Genomic DNA, 24127 nt, shown 5'->3' with positions numbered 1-24127 from the left:
GGCCTATAGAGAGAGAGAGCGAGAGAGAGACAGGACGTTTGGCTCCGCAAGACTCCGACTGTCTTTCACACAGCCACTCAAGTGAGACCAACATATGTAAAACACGGCGCGGGAAGCGAGCAGCCCGCGTTAAGCTGTTTACATCTGATCCCTCTCCACCCACGTTGGCTTGGCTTGGCCGGCTCTCTCGGGTTTTGGCTTCCCGTGTCGTGATGAAGGCAGAGGCTCGCGAGCTTGTTTGCTCTTGCACTTGAGGAGTCATTTTGAATATAAGACACGTGTTTTTTTTGCTGCTTTTCTATTTGGAATTAAACCATCCCAATTTTCTCAAAGACAATGTTTGGTCTTATGAGAATAGAGCTCTTAAGACTTGACTTGAATGCTTTGAAGTTCAGCCATGTTGGTCCGTATATGAGAGAGAAGCCTTTTTATAGCGTCTCATGTATGTGTTGGATTGCAGCTTTATTGTAGTTTCTTTCTTCTCCAGCTGTTTTTCCGGCTTGTTTGAGATTTGATGTCCAGCTCTGGGAATGTTTGGTGATTCTGGATATTCACTTAACGAATGTTACTAAACACGGAAATTAAATCGGCTGAGCCGTATAAAGGAAGGTTTAACTTCGTAATCCTGGTTTCTGCAGAGTTAATGGCCAGAGCTCTTTAGATGTTGTATTACCCGTTTCCCAGTGTTGAATACTGACCCGAATAAATATTTTTCTGTAAATCTTCGTGTAATATTTATTATTTCTTTATTACTTCTTTTTGCTCATTTAATTGTCATCATCATGTCCATTGTTTCTGAGACCAATATCAGTTCCAGACACGTGAAACGGGTGGCACGATTAATCGCAATAAAACAGCACGCGATTTGGCAAAGGCTGCGGTTATTTTATGTGCAGCTTTTCAGTGCAGTGCGGCTGACCGGTAGTAAATACTGCTCCATTTGAACGCCAGAGGGCGCTCTCACGCAGGCACGATAAATAGGCCCCGCCGCAGAAGTACAATAACGCGCATCATTCCAGGAAATCCCTATTGCTGTAGCTGAATACACAGAAGATTGAAATGCTTTGATTGATTAAACATGACTTATAAATACACGACTGCCTTATTCTGTATAAGAAGCCACATCATCTCACAAATTATGCTCATCTGTCGTTATGAAGTGAGTTTGGAGTAAATGCATGTTATTAAATGTTGTCTTTTGTTGGACAAGAGGTTCATAAATGCTTGTCATGTTTGGAAAGATGTTTGACGCGTGTTGCTTTTTCAAATGCACATTATAAGACACTCAAACTCACAGTGCTTTCAGATGGAGCAGCGTTTACAGAGCCGTACATCAGTGACGAGCTGCGCATAAAAGATAATCGCAGCCTTTGCGATTTCAAAATCACGATAAGCCATCTCGATTTAAGTGCGATTACATGTAAATTGCGATTAATCGTGCAGCCCAGTGTTTATTTGCCAGTTGAAGCCCAGTAGCGTTGAGATGGAGAGTCGAGACAGAGGCGGAGACCTAGTTTTCAGCTATAAATATAAATTATTGTATTAAATAAATAGAATAGTAATGAAAACACTACTCTACTGAATTGCAACTATAACCAATACTACTGCTGATATACTCACTGTAAAAAAAAATCTAACCTCCCTAAGGCCGTGTGTCCACCAAAGCGTTTTTAGCCAGTTGAAAACGCTAGGCTCTCTGCTGGAAACGCCTAGCTGCGGGCGCTTGAGAGCGTTTTGGCAGCGCAGTTTTTTTTCAGTTGAGACGCATCGTTGCTATGATACAGAATATCCGTTGGTCCGTGTGGTATTAGTCCCACCCCTCCTCCACAGTGATTGGACGGTTGGCTAAAAAGTGACAGTGATGAGCGCTGCGTTTTACCCAAAGTTGAACATTCTTCAACTCTCGGCGACCTGTAAAAAACGCCGAGCGCTCAGTGCTTGAGCGTTAAATACTCGCTCAGCGCCTCGTTACGCTCATGGCGTTCTAAAAACGCGGCGTTCCCATTGACAACAATAGAAAAATAAAGCCAGCCGCGTGAAAAAACGCTTTGGTGGACACACGGCCTAACTCAAAATGTTCTAGTGACTGACCAATTGAAAAATTCAGATGTGACCAGTCACTAGAAAATTTAGAGTTGGGGAGGTTATAATTTTTTACAGTGCTGCTTACTTCACCAACTTTCTCCCTAATTGTTTGTGTAATGATGCACCTTCTCATTTTTACAACCTTGAATTTGCACAAGTTAACTCATTGGTAAATGCACAATTTCAAAGTCTTGCATTGACTTTTGTCGGATTAAATACTGGTACATTACAAAATGTTCTTGCTTCTACAGTTAGACTCTAAAGTAAACCATCTCCCGTTTCCCATTTGCTCGTGCTCCATTTCAGTTCTGCATTGCATGATTAAAATAAAACCATGCTGTGGTGATTTTTCATCTTAAGTTAAAATACATGATGCATTGCATCTGTAGGTTGTCACTGTTTCTCATGTTTTTTTGCTTTTTCTTTCTCTCTGTACAGCTTCCTTGTCAAATGGGCAGCTGAATGGATGTGGGTCTAAGGGAGGACATAAAGAGGACGGGTCTCTCTCTCGCACAGATGGAGGCAGCGAGGGCGGCCCGGCCAAAAAGAGGTGAGTGACCCACTCTCGGTCTCTCAGAGGTCAGTGTTAAAGAGTCGGTTGAATCCCTGGCGGGTAAATCCAGCTGAGGCAACAATTTTAAAGACAGCTGTTGTAGAGAGTATTAAAAGCAATCCCATTATTAGGACCCAAGTATGGCGTTCTCAGACCGAGATATTTCACGTACTTAAGATGTCAGACTTCCTGTTTTTAATTTACCCATTTGTTTCTATTTCTGGCTTTATTTAGCAGAAAATGACAGTCAGAAAAAAAATGAAGCCGCTTCATTAAAAGGAGTCTGAGGACCTTATAACAAGTGGTAATTCTTTCAAATGAATTGCTGTCATGGTCGTTTTTAATTAGTCACTTTAAGACATGCTTAAACATTTTTAATTATTAATTAAAAAGCAAGAGAGTTAATGTGTCCAAGTGCGGTCGGTAATTAACTATTCAGCGTGTAATTTTTTTAGGATGTTGTAATCTGCGATTTGGAAAAGCTCTGAAGAGAGAGGAGGGATGCAAGCAGCTTGGTGAAGAAACATAATAGACAGGCTTTTTTTTTTTTTTAGCTGTGCCTTTGAGGCATACGCTGGCTGGAAAATGGTGAGAAAGACAAGCTACGGGTCTTTTTCAATCGGAAAAATATAAACTGCTAATTCCCCCGACCACACTGAGCTTGCAGTGCACTTTTAGTGCTGTTGATTCATATTTTTCATCAAATGACCTTGTTGTGTTTGGATTCCGACAAAGCAGCTCGTCTTGTGATTTGTGTGATATTTATTGGTGGAGTGGAGGACTCAAAGGAATTGTTCACAGAAAATGAAACTTCTATCATTTAAATCATCATTTCAAACCTGTATCTTTTCTTACGTGCAGCACAAAAAGAGAAATTGAGAATATTGTAGGCTACTAGTCGTTCTTTTCCCTGAATTTACAATGAATTTTGAAGTTTAAAAAATTACACAAAGGCATTTTATTGCTTTGTAGGAGAAACAGGCCAAAATTTAAGTCGTTATTCTATGAAAATCTTGCTATCTGCTGTAGTTCTCTTTTTTTGCATGTTCATGAAAGAAGTGACTGTGTCCAATTGTGTAGTCTAATGAGAACAATATGCCTTTGTTTGGCCAGATTCTACAAAATCAGATCTATAGTTTTCAGATATTTCAATCCCAGAATGCATTGCAGAAATCTCAGTGAAATAAAACCATCCAAGATGGCTGACATGGAGAAATGTCAACTGTAAATATATTTAATTTACTACTGAAAAATATTTATAAAAAAATATTAAAAATGTTTTACATGTGAAGCAGCTGCAAAAGTGTTTACCTCATTCTAATTCCCATCTTTTATGTTGTACTTGGCATTATAACTCAGTATTTGAGCTCATTGCCCATCTCCTTTCAAACAGGATTTGACTTTGATCTGAGTGTATGGCCACATTCAATGCTCAATCACACATTCACATAGATGGGTGGCATTAGCATTATGGAAGACCTATTCATCAAGCCCACTGTTTAATGGCACAACTTTCATGGCGTGCCATAAACCCCCTTATAAACAGTTGCGTAGGCCCGCTGAAGAGGCTTTTCTTCCTCTCGAGAGTCTGAATTAATCCCACCACCGGCTTCGAGGGAACAAAACAGCTCTAAGCGCAGGCGCCGCTTCAAAGACGGCGCTGCCCAGCGCCCACCAAACGCCACACAACGCAGCACTTCCACATCGCAGCGGCCAGACCCCAGCAGATGTCCGTTTCAACCCCCTCCTGAAAGAAACATTCACAGAGACCTTCTGTTGGGGGTTCTGTCTATCAAGCCACAAGCACCTATGGGAGAACGCAAGAGAGTAATAGCGTGTGTGCGGGCGAAGATCAGCGTGCAGCACCTGCTGCTGCTGCTTTACCTGTCACTTAATACCCTGTTATAATAGTTAATCAGGGCGCTGTCCTGTAGACATCATCATTAAAACCGATTTTTGTGGAGAGACAGATCGAGTGGGAGGCGAAAAATAGGCAGAAACCGTTTGAGATGGGCAGTGCACAGATGCAAGTAAGGACAAAGAGCAGCAGATGCAGTGTAATCGGTAAAGCATTGTGGGCCGGTAAGAGCTCTGCCTGCAACCTGGTCTTAAAGGGACAGGTCATTCAAAACTGATAATTCTGTCATTATTTCCTCGCCCTCATGTTATTCCAATCCAGCATGACTCCTAAAGAACATGAGAAAAACATGAGATTTTTCATGTTATTATAATGAATGTACACTTTCAAGTTTCAAAAAGAGCTTGACACAAAGCACCATAAAAATATCTTTGAAATGGTCCATACAACTTATGCATTTTATTCTAAGTCTTCTGAAGCCATTTTACAGATTTGAGGAACAGACTGAACTTCAAGTTGTTATTCACCTAGGCCTATATTCTTGTTGTTGACTCTAGAACTGCTTATCTTGATTCGGTGAGTTGAATTCAAGAAACAAATCAATGTGATTCATGAATGAATCGTTCAGATCTGTTCTGTACGCAAGATCAAATGAGTAAATGAAATGATCTGACTCAAAAGAATTTCACCGATTGGAAATCACTACTTGTCCCACAAACTCACAAAGTTACAAAGTTTTATGGAGCTTTTGAGCATCCGCCCATCCGTCCATCCGTCCATCCGTCCATCCAGATTAAATTGTCAGAATGGGAATTTTTTTGGAGGGCTTTTCCTTTAATGAATCACTCCTTGTCTGACATTTGGCGTCCTATACTGGACTTTTGAATGTGTTGGAAGTTTGTGTACTTGTGTGTGTCTGCATGCTGGGCAACTTATTAGGCATCTGCTGCCCACATGAGACGACAACAAGGAGTCTGATTGAGGCACTGCCAACGTCTGTCACACCTGGCCTACAATAAACCCAAAAAAGAAAGTGAGAGCGAGAGAGAACGAAAGGGAGGAGAGACAGACAGAGGCACAGGTGCAGGGGCTGGCCAGGTTGCAAGGGGAGGGACGTGGAAAGCCGTTTGGGAGAAGACTGCTGTTTGCATTCCCAGGATTGGGAAATAGAGAAGCCTCCAAGCTCTGCCAAGTGTCAAAGCAGCAACTTCGCATCCTTCGTTTAAAATCTCAGTCGCCTAGACGCGCTGAATACACACAAACCCCAGTTAGAGGAGACAAGGGGGCACCAAATGTGGCAGGCGCTGAAGAGGCCTGTCCTTTTTAGTGTGTATTTGTGTTTACTTGTTTGAGAACCCTTCTTAAAGAGAGAATCGTTTGAATTGTTTGTGTAGTGGCTGCTCAGTTGCTGCCAAATTACTCTTTTGTGTTGGGCCAATGCTGCCTTTACAAACATTTCTTTGCTGTGTTGAGAATAAAATACTAGCGTATTTCTTAAGGTCCTTTCACTCTTTTCGTGTCAGTGTTCACCAGTGCAACTCTACAGGCAGCACATTGCTCCTAGGTCAAGTGTTATATCAACACTCAAAGTTTAAATGTTGAAAAGTCAAGTTATACGTCTATAAGGGAGAAGTCAGTAAGATAATCGTTTTTTTATGAAAGAAATTAATAATTGTTTTCAGTAACGATGCATTCACGTTGATCAAATGCGACAGTAAAGACATTTATAATGTTATAAAAGATAACATTAGAAAGAAAAGATTTCTATTTCAAATAAATGCTATTATTTTTACATTTTCATCAGAATCATGAAAAAAGTCCATCACAGTTTCCACACACACACACACACAACTCTTTTCAACGTTAATAATTTTAAGTGTTTCTTTTGAAGCTGGATTATTGGCTGCTGAAAATTCAGATGATCCCTATCCCACGAATAAATAACATTTTAAAATGTATTCAAATTTAAAACCTATTTTAAATGGTAATACCTATTTTAAATGGTAATATTATTTCATAATATTACTGTCTTTGATTAAATAAATGCTGCTTTGTTGAGCATAAGAGACTTATTTAAAAAAAAAAGTATTTCCAACCACAAACTTTTGAAAGGTAGTGTTTATTAAATAAAGTATTAAAATATAATATAAAATCACTCTATCTCTACAGTAGTTGAGAGCATTGCATTATGGAATGCAGTATTCTGAGCAGGGTTTTGGGTTGTATACTATGTTGGTGATTTGTTGTGGAGTTTTCCATGCACACTTGGCACAGTATACACATTGCATACTATATTACTTTTCAAATGTATTAATTGTATTACTTTCACTTAAAAAATTTCATATTCATGCACACATCATGCCTCAGTACATATGGCTCTATAATAGCCACATTGATTTTCCTCTAAATCTGCTGGTTGCGCGCTACATACTCCAATCCACTCTAATGGTACAGCAGATCAATGTCTGCGATAAGCGGGCGATTAAACATGATTGGAGTGTGACGCATGTTTTCGGAGTCGCACACAGAGATGAATTGAGAGGTATAGCGTGAGAAGAAGACTCTCAGGTAGGCAGTTTGGCTCCAAACTCCAGTTGATTCACAGGGCAGGAATGTCCTGTGTTTAAGGTCTCAGGCTGAGGTATTTGCACAGCAGACAATCGTGGCTGCCGATTGGTTGAACTGGATAAGTGGGAGCAGTGGGCCATAATCTCATCTGCTGTGGCCAGGTGTGTTAGGGCATGTCATTTTAATGTTACTGATGATACTCAATGGTTTGAGTGAGTTGAATACACATCTTATGCACTTATGTTTTTCTAGATATGCTTTTGCGGTCGTTCTGATTCCTGTCTTTTGATTTGCTCTAAAACATTTTGCAGTGTTGAATGGCAGCCATTCTCCATTAGCTGTGGGTTTGTTTTGGCAAGAGTTATGAACACTGCTCTTAAAGGGATGATTTACCCGAAAATTAAAATCTAGTCATTTGAACTCATTCATCAACCTCATTCTGTTCCAAACCAGTATGACTTTTTTTCTTCTATCCAAGAACACAAAAGAAGATATATATATATATATATATAAAAATAGCAAAATGTCTTTACTTCACTTTTCCATGCAATGAAAGTGAATGGGGACTGGGGCCGTAGAGCACCACAAAGGACAAAAACTACAATAAAAGCATCATGAAAATAGTCCAAATGACTTCTGCACTATATTTAAAGTCATATGATAGCTTTGTATGAGGAAATGACTGAAATTTAAGTCTTTATTCACTGCAATTCTTGATTGACTGGCCCAGTTCCCATTCACTTTCATTTAATGTAAAGCAGCTTGAATATTCTGCTAAATTTCTGAGGTTAAAAAAAAAACAGATTTTGAAAGTCTGCTCAATCACCCAGAACACACTAGCAATTGCCTAGAAACACCCTAGCATTTGTTTTGCGGAGACACATTTATGTGGCCAGGTGTAAATGGAACCGTTTTAACAAATCAGATAGCTATATGATCAGTAAAAACACATTAGTCTCACTCCTCACGGTCCATATGATGCATATTGACAACAAACAGCAAGGACCAAAAGTTCCATCTGATTGTCTGGCTTTACATCCGTTCCGAGGATTCATGTTGCACAGGTTTTTGTCAGTCCACCGTGAAACAAATCATGTTCACAAGGTGCCAGACTGTTATGATATGCTAAGAACAACTAGTCTACATATTTTGCCCAGGTTTACGAGGCTCATAGCATTGAATCTTAAAGAGAGTCTGATTTGTGTTTGAGACGCTTGGTAGCATAAACAGGATATCAGCGAACAGAACTGGATGTTATACTTTGCTGTCTATGAAATAGTTGGTGCATTACGTCTGGACTAATGGAAAATATGAGTGTACATATGTTCTACAATTAAGTATTACCTGCACTGTGGTTCATAAAGTTCAAAAAGATTTTAATTATTTAAAAGAATGCACTATTATTTAAATGAGCTACCTATTTGTTGCATGTCGGTCTACTATGGTGTAATTGGTTTTACAGTAGATTTACCTGCTCTTAAAGGGATAGTTCACTCAAAAATGAAAATTCTGTTATTGTTTACTCGCCCTCAAGTCGTTCCAAACCTGTATGACTTTGTCTTCTGTCAATCACAAAAGTTATTGTGAAGAATGTTAGAAACCACCAGTTTTGATGACCATTGACTTCCATTCTCAAAATATATTTTTTGTTCCTTAGAGGAAATACAGTCAGACAGGTTTAGAACGACATGAGGGTGAGTAAATGATGGATAGATTTTTTTTATATTCATTTGAGAAATCTATCCCTTAAAATGGTACTGTGGTTGCTTTGTCAATTGGTCTCTTTCTGTTTAAGATGGCAGTTAATGCTCATAAAAAAGCTGTATCTGACTTTATAACAACAGTCAAAACACTAGAGATGATCCAGCAGAAATCTCATTCTGATTTTATGCATGAAAATCTCCCCGTGTCCTTGTGCGCTCGGTCTCTCTTCATCTTTTTGTCTCGGAGCGTCCTAGCCGCGCACAGTAATGATGCCCAGCAGTGATTGACAGCGTTTGGGTGCATCAGTGTGACATCACGCATGAGCAGCAGACGGATGTGTTCAAACGGAGGGGAGGGGTGGTGTGGGCCCTCAGCATCTGGCTCGGTGCCAGTCGAGACCACCTGTCTGAGCGCAGCACGTCTGCTCTATTGTTAAACCACACCGGCTGGGTTAAGTTGCAGCCCTATATAAAGAGTGACATACATCTTAAGTGGGGACACGGGATTTAGACAGGGATTTTATAGGAGTAATGGTATCTCTGTCTGTCTCCTTCTCTCCTCACTCCGCAGCCTCAGCAGCTTACGCTTTCTGTTACGTAACAAACAGCCTTCAGTTGCCTTTAGTGAAATCACAAGCGATTGAATTATGTAGACTGGTATCATTTCGGCATCTGTCCAGCAGCGGCTCTGGGAAGCCGCCATCGTTCAGGAACTTTAGTAACACCTCCCAGAGTAAATGTGAGCGCCGCTTCGGTTGCAAATGCCTCCTGAAGCCCACAAGTCATATAAACACACTCATGATCGCCTTTAAAGCAACACTGCTAAAATAGGCCTGTAAATAGAAAAGACAGTTTATGGCTGAAATGAAAATTCTGTTTTAAAAAGTAGTTTCTGTTTTTATAGTTAGCTGGTTTAAATAACATAATTCATTACTGTTATCGGTCAAGTCCTGCTCTTTTAAGTTTGAAATTTGATTTTGACTCAAATTTGGCTTGGCATGTATCCTGACAAGTCCTTGTGTTAACACAGCCACGACCAAGTGATCTGAGGGCGCGGGCGCTTCCTTCTGTGTGACGTGTGCGCAGACTGGTGCATAGATGTATACACACTAGATGTCGCATTAAAGACATTCGTTTCAATGAACTGCCGTAGCCAAGGCGACATCTAGTGTATATATATATCTATGCACCAGTCTGCGCACACGTCACACAGAAGGAAGCGCCCGCGCCCTCAGATCACTTGGTCGTGGCTGTGTTACAAGAGGTAAAAACTATATAAATACCGTTCGTTTTCTCACACAAACCGCTCGTTTCGTGTCTTAGGCCATCAATGTGTACTTACGATGGGGAATTGTTGAATTTGGACAATGGGGAATTGTTTTAATTTGGACTCTGTGCATGCTCTTTGAGACAGTGACCGTGGACCTGCATGATATGACTGTCAGACAAAAACGGTTTGACCTAAAAATATAAAAATTGAAACTACTGTGAAAAAAAAGACACCTACATCTTGGATGCCCTTGAGGTAAGCTAAAACATACCAAAATTTAATTTCAAAGTGAACTCTCCCTTTAAGTGAACGTAAACCGTTGAGTAAGAAACCGGATGTGTGTCAGGTTATTCGGTCCGTGCATTCGGTCTTAAATTGACTGCAGCCTAATATTCCTGCTGCTGTTGTGTCGTTAATGTTAATTGACCCTTCGCAGGGAGTTTGATTGACAGGCGATCTGACCAATCATAATCTGTCATCTGCCGCCATTTTTGTCCGACAAAGCAGTCAGGAGAGTTAGTAGATTAACGTTGGAGGATTTAAACTTGAAAAACGGAGTGTACTGATGTCTTTCGGTTAAAACAACATTCCTTATGTTCTTTCATGTTTATTTGTTGCTATAAATTAACTAGAAGGAAGAGATGATCGGTTCACGAGCAGTTTTAACTGATGCTCTACAGCGATCTGTCACGACACATTAAAGAGCCACAAAACGGTATTTATTGTTTAAATTTGAAAGTTGAGACTTTGTTACATACCAAAAGTAACCTGGTCTGTCCTGTCTGTCAGCGCGTTGTCAGTGTGCTCTCTTCGCCGCAATGTATTTTTCACTGTGTGAGAACATAGTGGGGTGTGAGAGAGGCGTAGCTTGTCAAACATAGCAACAGTAACTAAAGGGGGCAGGTCTTTGCGAACGGTCTATTAATCAGCAAAATACAGCGTTAACAAACCTTGATCTATATTTAATCTCTACAGTGAACACAATAGTGTTATTTTACATTTAGGCATAATTATTACATTTGTGTACCTGAAAACTATTGTTAGACTTTGTCATTTTGTTATATAGAATATATTGAAACCAGCCAATCAGAAAGAGTTTTGTACTTTTGGGTTTGTGAAATGTTTTGGAAGGTGGAGTTTCTAAGTGTTCATGTAAAGAAGTTAGCAAGGCTTACAGCTGCTGTAAGTTTCTTAATGTCGGGCTGACTTTCTTAGAAGCTGATGTAAAATGATTGTGGTGCCGTGCTGAGCGAAGAGCTGATATTAGGCTTTTAGTGGTTGCATGTTTAATGGTGATGCAGTGCACTTAAGCTAAAACATGATGGCTTAGACATATCTACCTTTATAATTGAATCTCTTGCGTGTTTAGATGCTAAGGGCTTTTTGTTCCACAAATCCATATTTTTATTCTCCTGAGCTGAATGTTAATGTCATAGCTGTATTTTTTTTTTGTGATGAACGCTGGCATTTGTAGGTTACCCCTGAGGAGTCAGGTTTGTATTTTTCTCCTCATGATCTCTGTGACCCCACGTCTTTGGGCTTACCTGACTAATGTGGTGATATATGGAGGCAGAGCAGTAGGGTGCAAGGTGAAAGGTCAATCCAATACCAAACCATCTTTCATGGTTCTGAGCAGAGAACTTGACTCAGGTAGGCAGAAAAGCAATAAGAAATTAGCTGGGGTGTATTTGCAGGTCTAAAGTTTATTTTGATGTAGAGCGCTCCACAGGGAGGGTCATCAAAATCACATTCATTTATTCTCCAGCCAGTGCCTCGGCTCTCTGTATTCTCTCAGAGGGCTAACACAAGGAATATTGGAGATTCAATTCATATTTGCCTTACCCCAAAAATTTGGGGTCAGTAATGAAATGAATGCCTTTTTTTCAGCAAGGACGCATTCAATTGATAAAGTGATGTTACAAAGATATCGATTTCAAATAAATGCTGATATATCATGGTTACCTGAAAACTATTAAGCAGTTCAGCTGTTTTTAACATTGATGATAGTAAGTGTTTCTTAAGCAGCAATTCAGCATATCCTAATTATTAGAATGATTTCTGAAGGATCATGCATGACGCTGTAATGACGCTGAATATTCCGCTTTGCCTTCACAGGAATAAATAGCATTTTAAAATATATCCAAATAGAAATTTATTTTATGTTTAAAGTAATAATAATATTTTACAATTTAATGTTTTTACTAATTGTGATCACATTTTAAAAGATCTTACTGACCCTAAACCTTTGAACGTTAGTGTAGTTTCTTTTTTCTTTTCTTTTTTTTTAAACCATTAGCCTACAAACTGAATGTTCTCTCAATTAAGAAGTCATTTAAAAACTCCACACAATACTTTAGATTCATTTTAGTGAATCAGTTCATTCAGGTGGCTCGTTTTATTGAACAGGTTAAAATGATTAATTTAAATCGTCACAAATAAATAAATAAAAATTTATCTTGCAGCTAATTTTTACTTAAGCTAATATAAAATGTATTGATTAACAAATTATTTTACAGAACCCATGTAACTTGCTGAGCGTTTTCCACTTCACAGTTTTATTCCTCAAATAAAACTGTTACAGTTGAGCGATTTATAAATATTTTGCAAAACGACTCTGCTCAATAATTACTAAGTACTAATTTGAAAGAACAATTGGTTTACAAATATTTACCCTATTTTTTTTATTGACCATCTAAACCAACACATGCTCTGTTTTTCTGCTTTGTCACCATTTTGTAGCAATTATCATTTCAGCACTGTTTATTGGAGCGGGCTCATGAATGACCCAGAATCAGGGATCCCCCTGCGCTCTCTTGGCTGCCCGGCACATGTGCCTCTGGCTCCTCACCGTGCTCTCGGAGCCAGCTGCTCCGCACTGGCAGAGGCTGCTGAGAGACTTTATCAGGACCATGTGGCCCATCTGGAGCTGTTTAGTTTTAGCAGAGAGCGAGAAAGAGAGAGAGAGTTAGCATGTACACTAGAAGCCAGCGAGAAAATGAAAGATGTTTGACTTTACGGAAAAACTGGCCATTTCTCTTTATCATTCATTACTTTCTCCCTTCTCTGTCTGGTAACATAGTAGTAAGAATAGTTTAAATTACAGCTGTTATTTTAACACTAAATGTTTATTTAATGTGATTAATTATAAATAAAATAAAGTGATTAAAAATGAATGGTATTAATCATACCACCACAATAAGGCATGTACTAACCATCAGAGCAACATTCATGTTTTTCAAGTCTACACTGAAATGCAAATAGACATGACTCTATAGCTAAGTGTATTTTTTTTATCTTTATACTTTGTATGCGGTTTAATTTTTTTTGATTGACAGGTGTTTGTGTGTTTGTCTCCAAGCAGTTTTAGTGAAGCCTGTAGCATAGAGCAGCTGGGCATGGCAGAAGATGGATTTAACAATGACGGGATGTGTACTGAGCAGATTTGAATGAGTAGATTCAAAGTAAACTATGTTAGAGATCACAGTCAATCTACAGTGCTTGTTTATCTCTAACAATACAAATCAAATAGATGGCATGTTACACATACACATGCTGTATGCTGAGAATTATGAGTGTCTGTTCTGCAGTCACTTCATAGTGTGACATCATGGTATGGTCATTATCAGAATATCAAAAGATTATAGGATTTGTCAGTTAAGCAAGGCTTAAAATTAGGCCTACTATAAGTTACAGTTTTCATTCAAATTAAACTAAAAAAATGCTTCTCTATGGACACACAGTACGTGGCTGTTTTGTCTTTTTTATTTGTGGGCTAGGCGTTTTTTTTTTTTTTTTTAGCATTTTAGCATTTATAAATATTATTATTAATAATAATACAAATATTTAGCCTAGTGTAGGTTTTAGGTGTGATCCATACCAACACATGAAAGATATACTTTATTACTGTGTCTTCCAGTTCATTCTTTTTCTACAGATCATTATGTTGGTTCCACGAGGGCTGTGCTTCTCGTCTGATAGCAATCCTGTTATCTTAAAGTTTCCTCCATGTTAATACATGCACATGACGGAAAAGCTGAATGAATCAGTGTTGCACACAAAGGGTTTTTATACACCCCTCCTCCCCTTTCTTCCCTCTTAAAACTCAAACATCTCTGCCCCCGGGGTCTATCAGTGCCTGCCCTCTCTTCATGGCTCCATCCATCTCCCTCCTGCAATCATTCATCTCTTTCTCCCTCCCTGTGAGCTTCTCCCCTGCTCCACTCATCTGATCCGGAGAGAGCCAGAGCCTGCTGCTGAGATTAGGAGTGACTCCAGCCGCTGTGGAATGCTTTGATGCTTCGTGATCTGGGGGGGGGGAGGAGGTGCTGACACCAGAGGGGTTGTCCCTTTTACCCCTGGCGCCGCCAATGTGCTTTTGTTTGTGGAAGCCCTCCAACTCTTCCTCCTGTTCGGCACGATTTGGTACTCTTTTAGAGGAGCGCCATCCTTCAAAACAATCGCACACTGCATAGTATTTAAGCATTCAATAGATTCCCAGAGTGCTTGCAGTACCTGTGTTACTTTATTGTCATGCTGCACGCTTAAGATTGAGGAGAGAGATCATGTTACCAAAGATTTCACATAACGCCAGCAGAGATCACCGAATGTGACTAGCCACCCAGCCAGAAAGAGGCTTGTTTAATATCCATGTCCTCTACTGTTGATGCAGATGGGACAGCTTCATTTGTTTAATGTTGGAGATTGTAACTGCATCCTGTGATAGGAGGCAGATACATTGAAAGTGGAGGAATTAGAGACAACTTCTCAACGTGCAAATGATTAAGCATTAAGATGATTAATGTAAACCAGTAAAAGTAGCTTAACTTAATCTCATTGTGCATGTGCGTGTTCCCTCATGCCACCATCATATTAGACTTCATGCATATGTTTCAGTGATATACACCACTCTGTGTCCTCTCCAGCTCGCAACAGCTGTTGCTTGTAAAGCAAGGTAACATAAAGGTTACCAAAGCATTTTGTCACTCTCCTTCACCTCCTCTCCTAACCTCCATTAAGCCCCAGGGATCCGATCGCTTTTTCTTTTCCTTTCCGATGGGGCAAACCCAACTCCTCTCTTGTTGCTGTCCTAAAAGCTAATCAGTGACACAGAAGAGGTCCACATGTAACATCAGAGTGGGGCATTCTTTGAAGGGCGAGGCACAGGGATTAGAAGAGGATGAATCTGGACATCCTGCCATAATCCCTCCCTCCGCGCCTCCCAGCAGGTGCTCACCCCTCGCTTTTTTTTCCATTTTGGTTGTTTCACTTGACTGCCCCTTCTTCACTTTTTCACTCCTCCACTCCTCCTCTGTCTGGCTCTCTCCACATCTTGGCCAGCTGGGCTGATCTCCAGGAGGCCTAATTTGCTCTGACCTCTTTGTTGTCCCTCTACCTTAAGCACAGGTGGAGGAGAGAGAGAGAACTAGAGGCAGATGCATTGCAACTGGAAGCAGATTTTGATGCAGGTACTTTGACCAAAAATGTAGACCAGTTTGATATTCAGGTAGTAACTTGAAATCTGTAGATTGGTTAGGAGGCAGAAACCTTGAAACTGCAAGACGATTTGACCACATAGTGCATTAGAACTGGAGGCAGATACTTTGACAATAGTGGCAACTTTTGTATACAGAAACATTCGAAACCTGAGGCAAATTTGAATATAGATATGTTGTCAGCTGTAGACTGAAACTTTTCAAACTTTAGACTGATTTGAAAGCAAATACATTGAAACTGGAGGTAAATTTGAAGACTGAGATGGAATTTGAAGGCAGATCAATTTTAAGCTGGAGGCAGAGACTTGGACACTAGTGGCAGATATATTGAATCTCCTGGATGCCGCCTTGTGATCGATTTATACCAGTCTGCTCTTTTTTTAGATTTACATAAATGCACTAAATACCCTTTAAACTTGACCTCAGTCACAGCTCTTCATCATAGGTTTTTGGCCTCCATGAGCTAAATGGTAATTGGATCATAGCCCTAGTTCCTGAAGTGACCTTACCCTGCTGTGGTTTTTATCAGCTGTAAATTATGCATGAGCCTCTTGTTAAAAGACTGGCATTGTAAGAGAACCCATATCTGTCCCATTAAGGAGTGCACAGGCTGGGAAGCTCCATGGGGCTATTGTGTTGCAGTGTCTCTTGCTCATTGAGGAAGGGAAATACCAGCGGAACCGGAATGCCCAGATCAGTCAATCCCATGGCCCCTCTTTACCCATCCTGTCTGGAGGATGTGGTTGGATCCACTCTCCATCACTCATGTTGCAGTTTACAGACTCTTTTTCTGAGAAATATATATATTGAACCTTCTCTATCTAAAAACAGATACATTAGAAACTTGAGGAAAATTTAAATACAGATACGTTGATAGCTGTAGACTGAAACTTTGAAATCTTTAGACTGATTTGATGGTAATTACATTGAAATTGGAGGCAAATTTGGAGACAGAGACAGAATTTGAAGACCGATAGGTGGGTTTGGAGTTAGAGACTTATATCATTGTTCCCTGGTTGACAGGAGTGTCTTGAAGTTGGAACTAAGTTCCTTTGGAGCCTGTCTTTTTTTGGAGTGTGTCGTTAATTTGTATAGACATGCTCTAATTGGGGACAGCCACAACTCCTGCAATTATTCCTGAGAAAATATGCAGAGCTTCAAAACACTGGAACTCTAAAACCTAACAAGTTTATGTGCTGTCTCCTGCTTTCTTAGGCAACTACCTTCTAGGACAACATCTTAAATGTCATGAACCTTAACAAGTTGCTGAATTGGAACACTGTGCATATGCAACAATGCCTTATGCCACACGAATGGAATTTAACACATATGATTCCAATACAGTTTGACATTAGCATCGAGGCAAACGACGAGATACTCTTAACAAGCCGAAATATGCATTGTGCACAAATATTTAATGAGATGTCACTATTTGTATAAAGAATCTTCAGTATTCAATTAACCGTATTTTCCGGACTATAAGTCGCTCCAGAGTAAGTCACATCAGTAAAAAAAATGCGGCATGAAGAGGGAAAAAACATATATAAGTCGCACTGGACTATAAGTCGCATTTATTTAGAATTTATTTAACAAAATCCAAGACCAAGAACAGACATTTAATCTGCAAAGGCAAGTTACACTACACAATAGCACTCAGAACAACAGGCTGAATAGGTGTCCGGTATGTTAACGTAACACATTAACAGTTATTCAGCTACACAATAGCATAAAGAACATATAACTGGGAGGCTGAATAGGCTAAATTAACATAAGCCAGCGAGTCCAACAAATTACCAGTAAGCAAATTCACCAAGCTCCCGCGATCTCATTCCACACATCGCTGAATCCATTGAATTCTTCCTTGGTGTCGCTTCTGAACAACTCCGCCAACTAGAGCGCCCTCTCGCGGCTTTAGACGGTAATGTTTTCTCTTGGTTCATCTCAGTCAGTATGAATTCATTTTGATATATAAGTCGCACCTGACAATAAGTCGCAGGACCAGCCAATCTATGATAAAAGTGATAGAAAGTGTGACTTATAGTCCGGAAAATACGTAAATATATTTTCGCTGAGTTTGATGCAATGCATTCTGGGTTTGTCTTCCCTCCAAAAGATAGATGTGATTCTGTCTTAGAATTTGGCCAAAATGAGAAGGCTGAATAATTGTTTCCTACCTTTTGGAAAGAGCTTTTGCATTTTGTGTGCCTTCAATGCTTTTAAAAGGCAGGCAGGGAATTCACTAGGTTTTTAAACAGAACTACAATTTAATTAAGCTATTAATGTTTAGAGTTGGAGTCTTAAGAGCATCAGAGTCAACAGATGTTTTCATAGCCATTATATTATCAGAGAGCTGATGCATTTGCATGGAGCCAACAACATCCCAGGAAAGTTTTGGTTCCATAGCATCTTGCTAGGACTTTTCCCATTTCTGTTTGGAATCACTGTATTGTTTCTCTCTCATCTGTTTAAGTTTACTTTATATCATGTGAGGTCTGTATTTAGACTGTATAGATGTGGTGAGAAACATGCATTAAGTTGTAAAATCGCTTTTTACATCACGTGTAGGGATTACACTACATCATGTCGACTATCCCAGCATGTCACTGGATACTTCCATGCCAAACAGTTGGCCATTATACCCTTTAATGAGGAACAGATAGGATAAATAGTCCAATAAAAGCAGGCCGTCTCTGAAATTGAGAGCAGTCTAGACTGACTCGATGAACTGTGACATCCTTCTTTGTTTTACTGGGTCCTTTTTTTTTTTTTTGCATCAAAACTACTCTGGTACTTGGTTGCGTTAATACTTCTAAAGCAGCAGTTCTCAGCTCCTAAAAATATTTAGGTTTCTTATGAAAACCATGGCAAGAAAAGGAGATTGTTTTCTTTATTTCTCCTGCGAAGTAACAATCCTCCCCTGGACCAGTCTAAATGAGGTTAAACCTCTGCCTGAAACACTTTAGCAATCAATAAATAATGGGGCAGTTGGCCGGCTTGTAAAGTGCTTTGTTGAATATCTAGCAGCAATGTTTTAAAGCCAAGGTTTTTTTTACGCTTGTGTTTGTTGGCTGAAATCTCACTCGGCTGTCATTTAGTCCTCCAGCTATCTCAAATGTTTCTATGAACTTTTTGCCTGTGTAATCTCCATTAATTAATGTCAGTGTTTGGGTGTGGAGCTGCAGTTCCCCTTTTGGACAGATGATGTGGTTTTAGAGGGTGATTATGTGTATTTTTGAAACAACACATGTTGTATTTAAATCTAATCCACTTGAAAAAAAAAATCTGTAAATAAACTATAGTTCACTGTAATTTCTTGTTTATACCCATGTCTTTGAGGCTTTCAGTCTCATTCTTTCCTCCTCCTTCCGGTCTTCTTTCAGACTTAAGCACATTTAATTGCTTGACCCTCATGCTTCATTATCACAGTTTGGTCCTTGCTCTATTTCCTATGTGTAGCTTTTGCTATTACAGAAGGGGTGTCTTTAAAAAGTACAGCTTAACGAACAATTCTTCATAAGTGCTTCAATAATGGTTTCGGAACCACAAAATTAAGATTCCAAATTAGTCAGAATGTGTGGTTGCACCTTTTTCAAAATAGACTTGAACAGTAGTTTCAGCATTTCTTCTATTTTGTGGCATAACGGAGGTGCCCGTGCCATCAGTCACAGTCATGAGAGACTGGAAAAGAAAAAAAAGAAGGAACAATCTGTCTGCAAAACATAGCGCTGGTGAAAATTGATTAGCGATGCCGTTGCAGCTCCGTCAAAGCTTCTGGCGGTTGGCAAACCATCTCAGGCACGGTCCTCTGATTGAATGAGATTAATTTGTACAGGAGTGAATGATGTTTGTCTTTTACCCATCCCCCATTATTTTCTTTAATTCTGTGTGGGGAGAACATATTTGGCAGCAAACATCAGGCGTGGACCGAGGGGAGTGCGTGTGGGTAAAATGATGAAATGCAGCTGAAATGGAAAGTGCGTACACGCGTGCCTCCTCTGGCAGCGCACGGAGGGTGGAGGAGGAATTGAGACGTACGACTTTCCACTGTTTTTAGTATTCCATGCTGTTTCCCGTGGAGAGTTGAACTGAAATGTAGAGTCAGTGAGTTGGATGTCTCCAAAAGGAGAAGCTGTAATGAGTGAGTGTGAGGCCTTGAATGTTGGCAGTTTGATTTATCCGTAGTGCTATTTATCAGTCATCAGCTGCTGCTGAAGTCTTCACGGCACGTAATGGAGAACTTAATTACATTTCGAAGCCTTGACGTGAATCAACATTCAGAGGTCGAGTTAGACAACATCTTGCAAGTGCTAAAGAAGGAAGCACAAGTGTCTGCAAGAGTTGTCTCAAGTCACTCACTCATAGAGACTGTACTCTGATTCTTGAGATATGTGACAAAAATAGCAGCTTTTCCACTTTTAAATGAATCCGAGATTATCCAGAATAGTGTTCATAACACTAACAATTTCATTTAGTTAATTTTTTGCTTAAAAAAAAAAAAAATTATGACTTTATCCCTAATGTAAAAAAAATAATAATTACTACTGTGTGCTGACAGAGAAAAGGTTCATTATAAAAATGAATAGCTGTTTTCATACTTTTTGAAAACACGGTCAGTTTTTTGAAAGTCAATTTCACCTGCTAGTTCATCAAGGTCAAATATGTGTGAATAATTTTCCAGTTTTGTAGCTTTTTATTGTTCCAGTACTTAACCCAGTTATCAGCATTTGGATTACCGTCAGAAATAGCAGCTCTTGTGTGCTAATCGGACCAAAAACGTGTTTGAAAGGGTTCCAGATCGACTGAATTAGTCATGGCAACAGCAAGGCCCAGAGTGGAGTTTTACCATCACGAGAGCAAATGCGTTAAGAGAAATTTATTGCTCTGGGCAACGTTATCCAAGTCCCAGTGCCAAGTGGGGATTTGCAGAAGAAAAGTTTTTATAATGTATCCATAAAGTCTCTGTTATATGATAGAATGCAAGTATATTTAATATCTATTGTTTCCATTTTCTCTCTCTCTCTCTCTCTCTCTCTCTCTCTCTCTCTCTTTCAGGCCCAGACTGCATGCACAGAGGAAGTTTGCGCAGTCTCAACCCAACTCCCCCAGCACCACACCGGTAAAGATGGCCGACCCCTCTCTGCCCACGCCGCTCACACATATCACATTCCTCTCCACACGCAAACCCAAGACAGAAGACTTCCTCACCTTCATATGCCTTCGAGGTATTGCCTCATTTTTTATTTCCCTTCCTTACAGTTAATATAGTTTTGGCAATGTTATTTATTTTGTTTTTTAATTCAGTCTTCTGTAGTTGTAAAGGTGCATGATTTTTTTGGTGGAAAATAGTTGCATTTTAGTTTTCCTCTCTATTAACAGTTAACTATGATGACGAAAAACACTTTATTAGAAAATGCACCAAAATAATACAAAGTTAAAGATTTAACATGGCGCACTGCAGTCCAAGTGGAAAATGAAATGAGCGATAAATGTGTCATTGCTGCTACATTTAGCAGTAAATTGTAACTACCATCATTATAGGGCATGGACTGTATCCGCTCAGAGCAATAACTAGTTGCTGAATTTGCCAAGTTACTGCATTCCATTGGAAAATATTCAGGAGTTATTGTTGAGGCTGTTTAGACCCTTTGTTTTGTGGCAGTTCAGATGAACTAAAGAAGACTAATGTGTTTTGTGTTAGTTTTGCAATGTTTCACGAAGTGAGCTGAGCCATCTGTATGCTGTATGAGGCATTTGCTTTTCACAGTTACTTATTGTGGTTTTGACAATGTCAGATCAAACCACTCAGCATTGATAAAAGATTAAATACTTTTTATCTCTTAAATTCATGTTTTCTCCTTTTGGGTACTCCAGTTTTTAGTTATTTTATGGATAGTTTTTGTCTTTTGTTCATGATAAACTTTACTACATTCTTCGCCCAGCACCTCTGGCCTGCTCACCTGGTGCCCAGGAACCGTAGCACCGGAGTCATGGCAGAGGAGGCATCTGAACTCCAATGCTGCACAAATGTTGACTCTCAAAGCTAGGAGGTATCAACACCAACTGTTTCATGTTGAAAAAAATGGTGTTATCAGCCTGAAGTGTCATGAACACACACTTTTACAAACACACCCACCTCTGTGAAACCAGGCTATGCCTTTCACAAGGGATTATGGGAACCTCCCGCTTTCAAGGACGGTACACAGTGTTTCTATAGAGTGAATCTCAAATATTAGTTTTAACCACAGAACAGGTAAAACTAAAAGCTCCAAGGTAGCATAGAGCCTCATAGCCAATTCATGTTGTATCTGAGTTTACTTAAATTATATTTAATATTTTCAGCGAACAATTCTTGTTTTGTTTTAAACGTTTTACCACATTTCAGTCCATTCTGTTGGTTTCCCCCCCAAATCTGTGCAGAAAATGCAAAATAGATGTCGACTATGTCTGCTCTTAGCTCTGTCTGTAGACTTTGTGTGGCCCTTTTTATTTTGCATTAATATTTATTTGACTTTTAATTCATTTACTAGTATCAGACCTTAAAGACCAAAAAATAACTTTTTTCTCCCGTTTCATGCATGTCCTGAGATGTGTAAAATGTAGGACAAGTGGAAGCAGAAAGTTCCGTTTGTACCGCTCAAAAAACACTGAGAGAAAATACTTGCTGGACTTTGAATTTATTCTCTGGCTGGAGTTTTTACAACATAATAATAATTTAAACCTTGCGGGAGATGGTTTAGACTGCCTCATTTCAGTATAAACTTTCCTTCATAAATATATTTCAGAATATCAGCCAGAACTAGAACTATCCTGTATCATGTTTTCCGAAAAAAAGACATTCATTAGCCAAAATGTAGTTATGTACATTCACTGCTTCTGTAAAAGTAGTGTTTTAATCACTTTGGCACGTTTTTTTGGTACCGGATGAAATGTTAGCTAGTTGTATCAGATCCGTTGTGCCCCCCGTGTATGCGGTCTGGTCAGCTCAGGTCTCCTCAGACTTGGCCGTAACTTGACTTGGCCTGGTGTTTGAGGTCATGGAGAGGCCAAATCCACGTGCTGAGGGTGTTGCGTATCAGCCTCAACTCTCAGTGACTCTTAGCAGTTTTTTCCACAGTGGCAATTAGATGATGGGCCACACCTCAATAACTGTACACCAGCCTCGACATTATTTATAGATAATACTCCCCTGCTGAAGTGTGTATATTTGTGCGTGTGGAGCGTAATGTTGTCCAAATGGCATTACAATACAGTGGTGTTATGAGAAGTAAAGAGTTGTCATAACGCCATGTGTCGTTTTATCCTTCAAAGAAGCCCTGACTTTCAATATCTTCCAGAGTTCTCTTTACTTTGGCATGTCTGTTCCAGGCATCAGGAGAGGCGGTCGTAAGCAGGCGGTGTTGATCTTTCAGAGGGGTGGAGGTAGAGAGGATGGGTAAATACAGATCAATGGATTCTGGGTAAATATAGCCAGGGTCAAATGGGCAGTCCTACAATAGCTCAGTTATGGCTGACTGCCAGTGAAACGCCGCTCTTATCTGACATAGAAAAGGTATTTAACTGGACCGCTGGGTGCGACTGCTGAGTAGAGTGCAGACTGTGATAAAGGTGATGTGTCTGGCGGTCTTCTCAAAAGAAAAGTTATGCCTTTTGAGATAACATAAGCATAGTTCTGTTTTTTAAAATAGATTTTTCTAACATCAGTGTTTCGTTATATACGTGTTCTGATGCAATGTAAAGTAATGCGCTCATTGCGCTGCAAACACAATGCCGGAATTATACTCTGACGTAAGCCGTTTCTGTTTTCACACTACATGCCACTTAAATTCCTGATGAGTGTTTCATTGCATGGAGAAAACGGTTGCCTGTGTGTGTGAAATCTACTTGTCAGACACTAAGATGTAAAGCAATATAGATTTTGATCTGTGCAGGTGACATCCATGCCTGTGATCCTCTATGGCCTGTAAGTCTTCACTATCTTTAATAGTAAAGAAAAATGATGGAAAGACATTTCTTGTTTAAATTCTCATATGCATATAGAGCTGGGAAGTCTTGATTCATTTTTGAGACTCAGTGTTTTTCATAGTGTACGTCAATGAACTGTTCAAGTGATTCGCTTACGCAATATATATATATATATATATATATGTATATATATATATATACTAAATTCTTAAAAATATTTAGATTAAAAATGCATTATAAAATAAAAAAAAATCTTAAGTTATATTAAATTTAGTTCAGAGCCTCTGCCATGAACTAGGTAAAAAGCTAAGGAGATATGGGTAAATGAATAATGTACTCCATTGCCTGTGTTACATACAGTTACGTTGTAACTGTATTTTTATGTGGATTTGAATGTCCTCATGAGCATTTAGTTCGATTCCAGTGCCTCTTGGACATCGTTGACTGTCTTAAAGTCCTTATTTATCTCTCAGGCCACAGCAGCCGCATTCAAGCCACAGCCACGTGTGTCGGCGTGAAGCTGTTGCACTGGCGCTGCGCTACGAAAGAACAAAGATCGCTGATTTCAATTCAATTAAGTGCGCTGACGTGTGCGGCTTGGCGGTGGGGCAGCAGGCTGATTAAATTCACCCGCCG

The 24127-nt window shown here is 39.6% G+C and overlaps 1 protein-coding gene across 1 annotated transcript in view; it reads left to right on the top strand.

Annotated features, from left to right (window-relative positions):
* jarid2b (jumonji and AT-rich interaction domain containing 2b) overlaps positions 1-24127 on the top strand; it is a 99370-nt gene that overhangs the window by 49002 nt on the left and 26241 nt on the right. The window contains exons 2-3 of the mRNA XM_079592045.1: positions 2524-2635; positions 20582-20751. Coding sequence (XP_079448171.1) covers positions 20652-20751 — 100 coding nt within the window. The 5' untranslated portion in view covers positions 2524-2635; positions 20582-20651. The remainder of the gene's footprint in view (positions 1-2523; positions 2636-20581; positions 20752-24127) is intronic.

The sequence above is a fragment of the Phoxinus phoxinus genome, assembly GCF_949152265.1.
Source record: "Phoxinus phoxinus genome assembly, chromosome: 19".
NCBI classification, from domain to species: Eukaryota; Metazoa; Chordata; class Actinopteri; order Cypriniformes; family Leuciscidae; genus Phoxinus; species Phoxinus phoxinus.
This window is presented reverse-complemented; position numbering and strand designations above follow the sequence as displayed.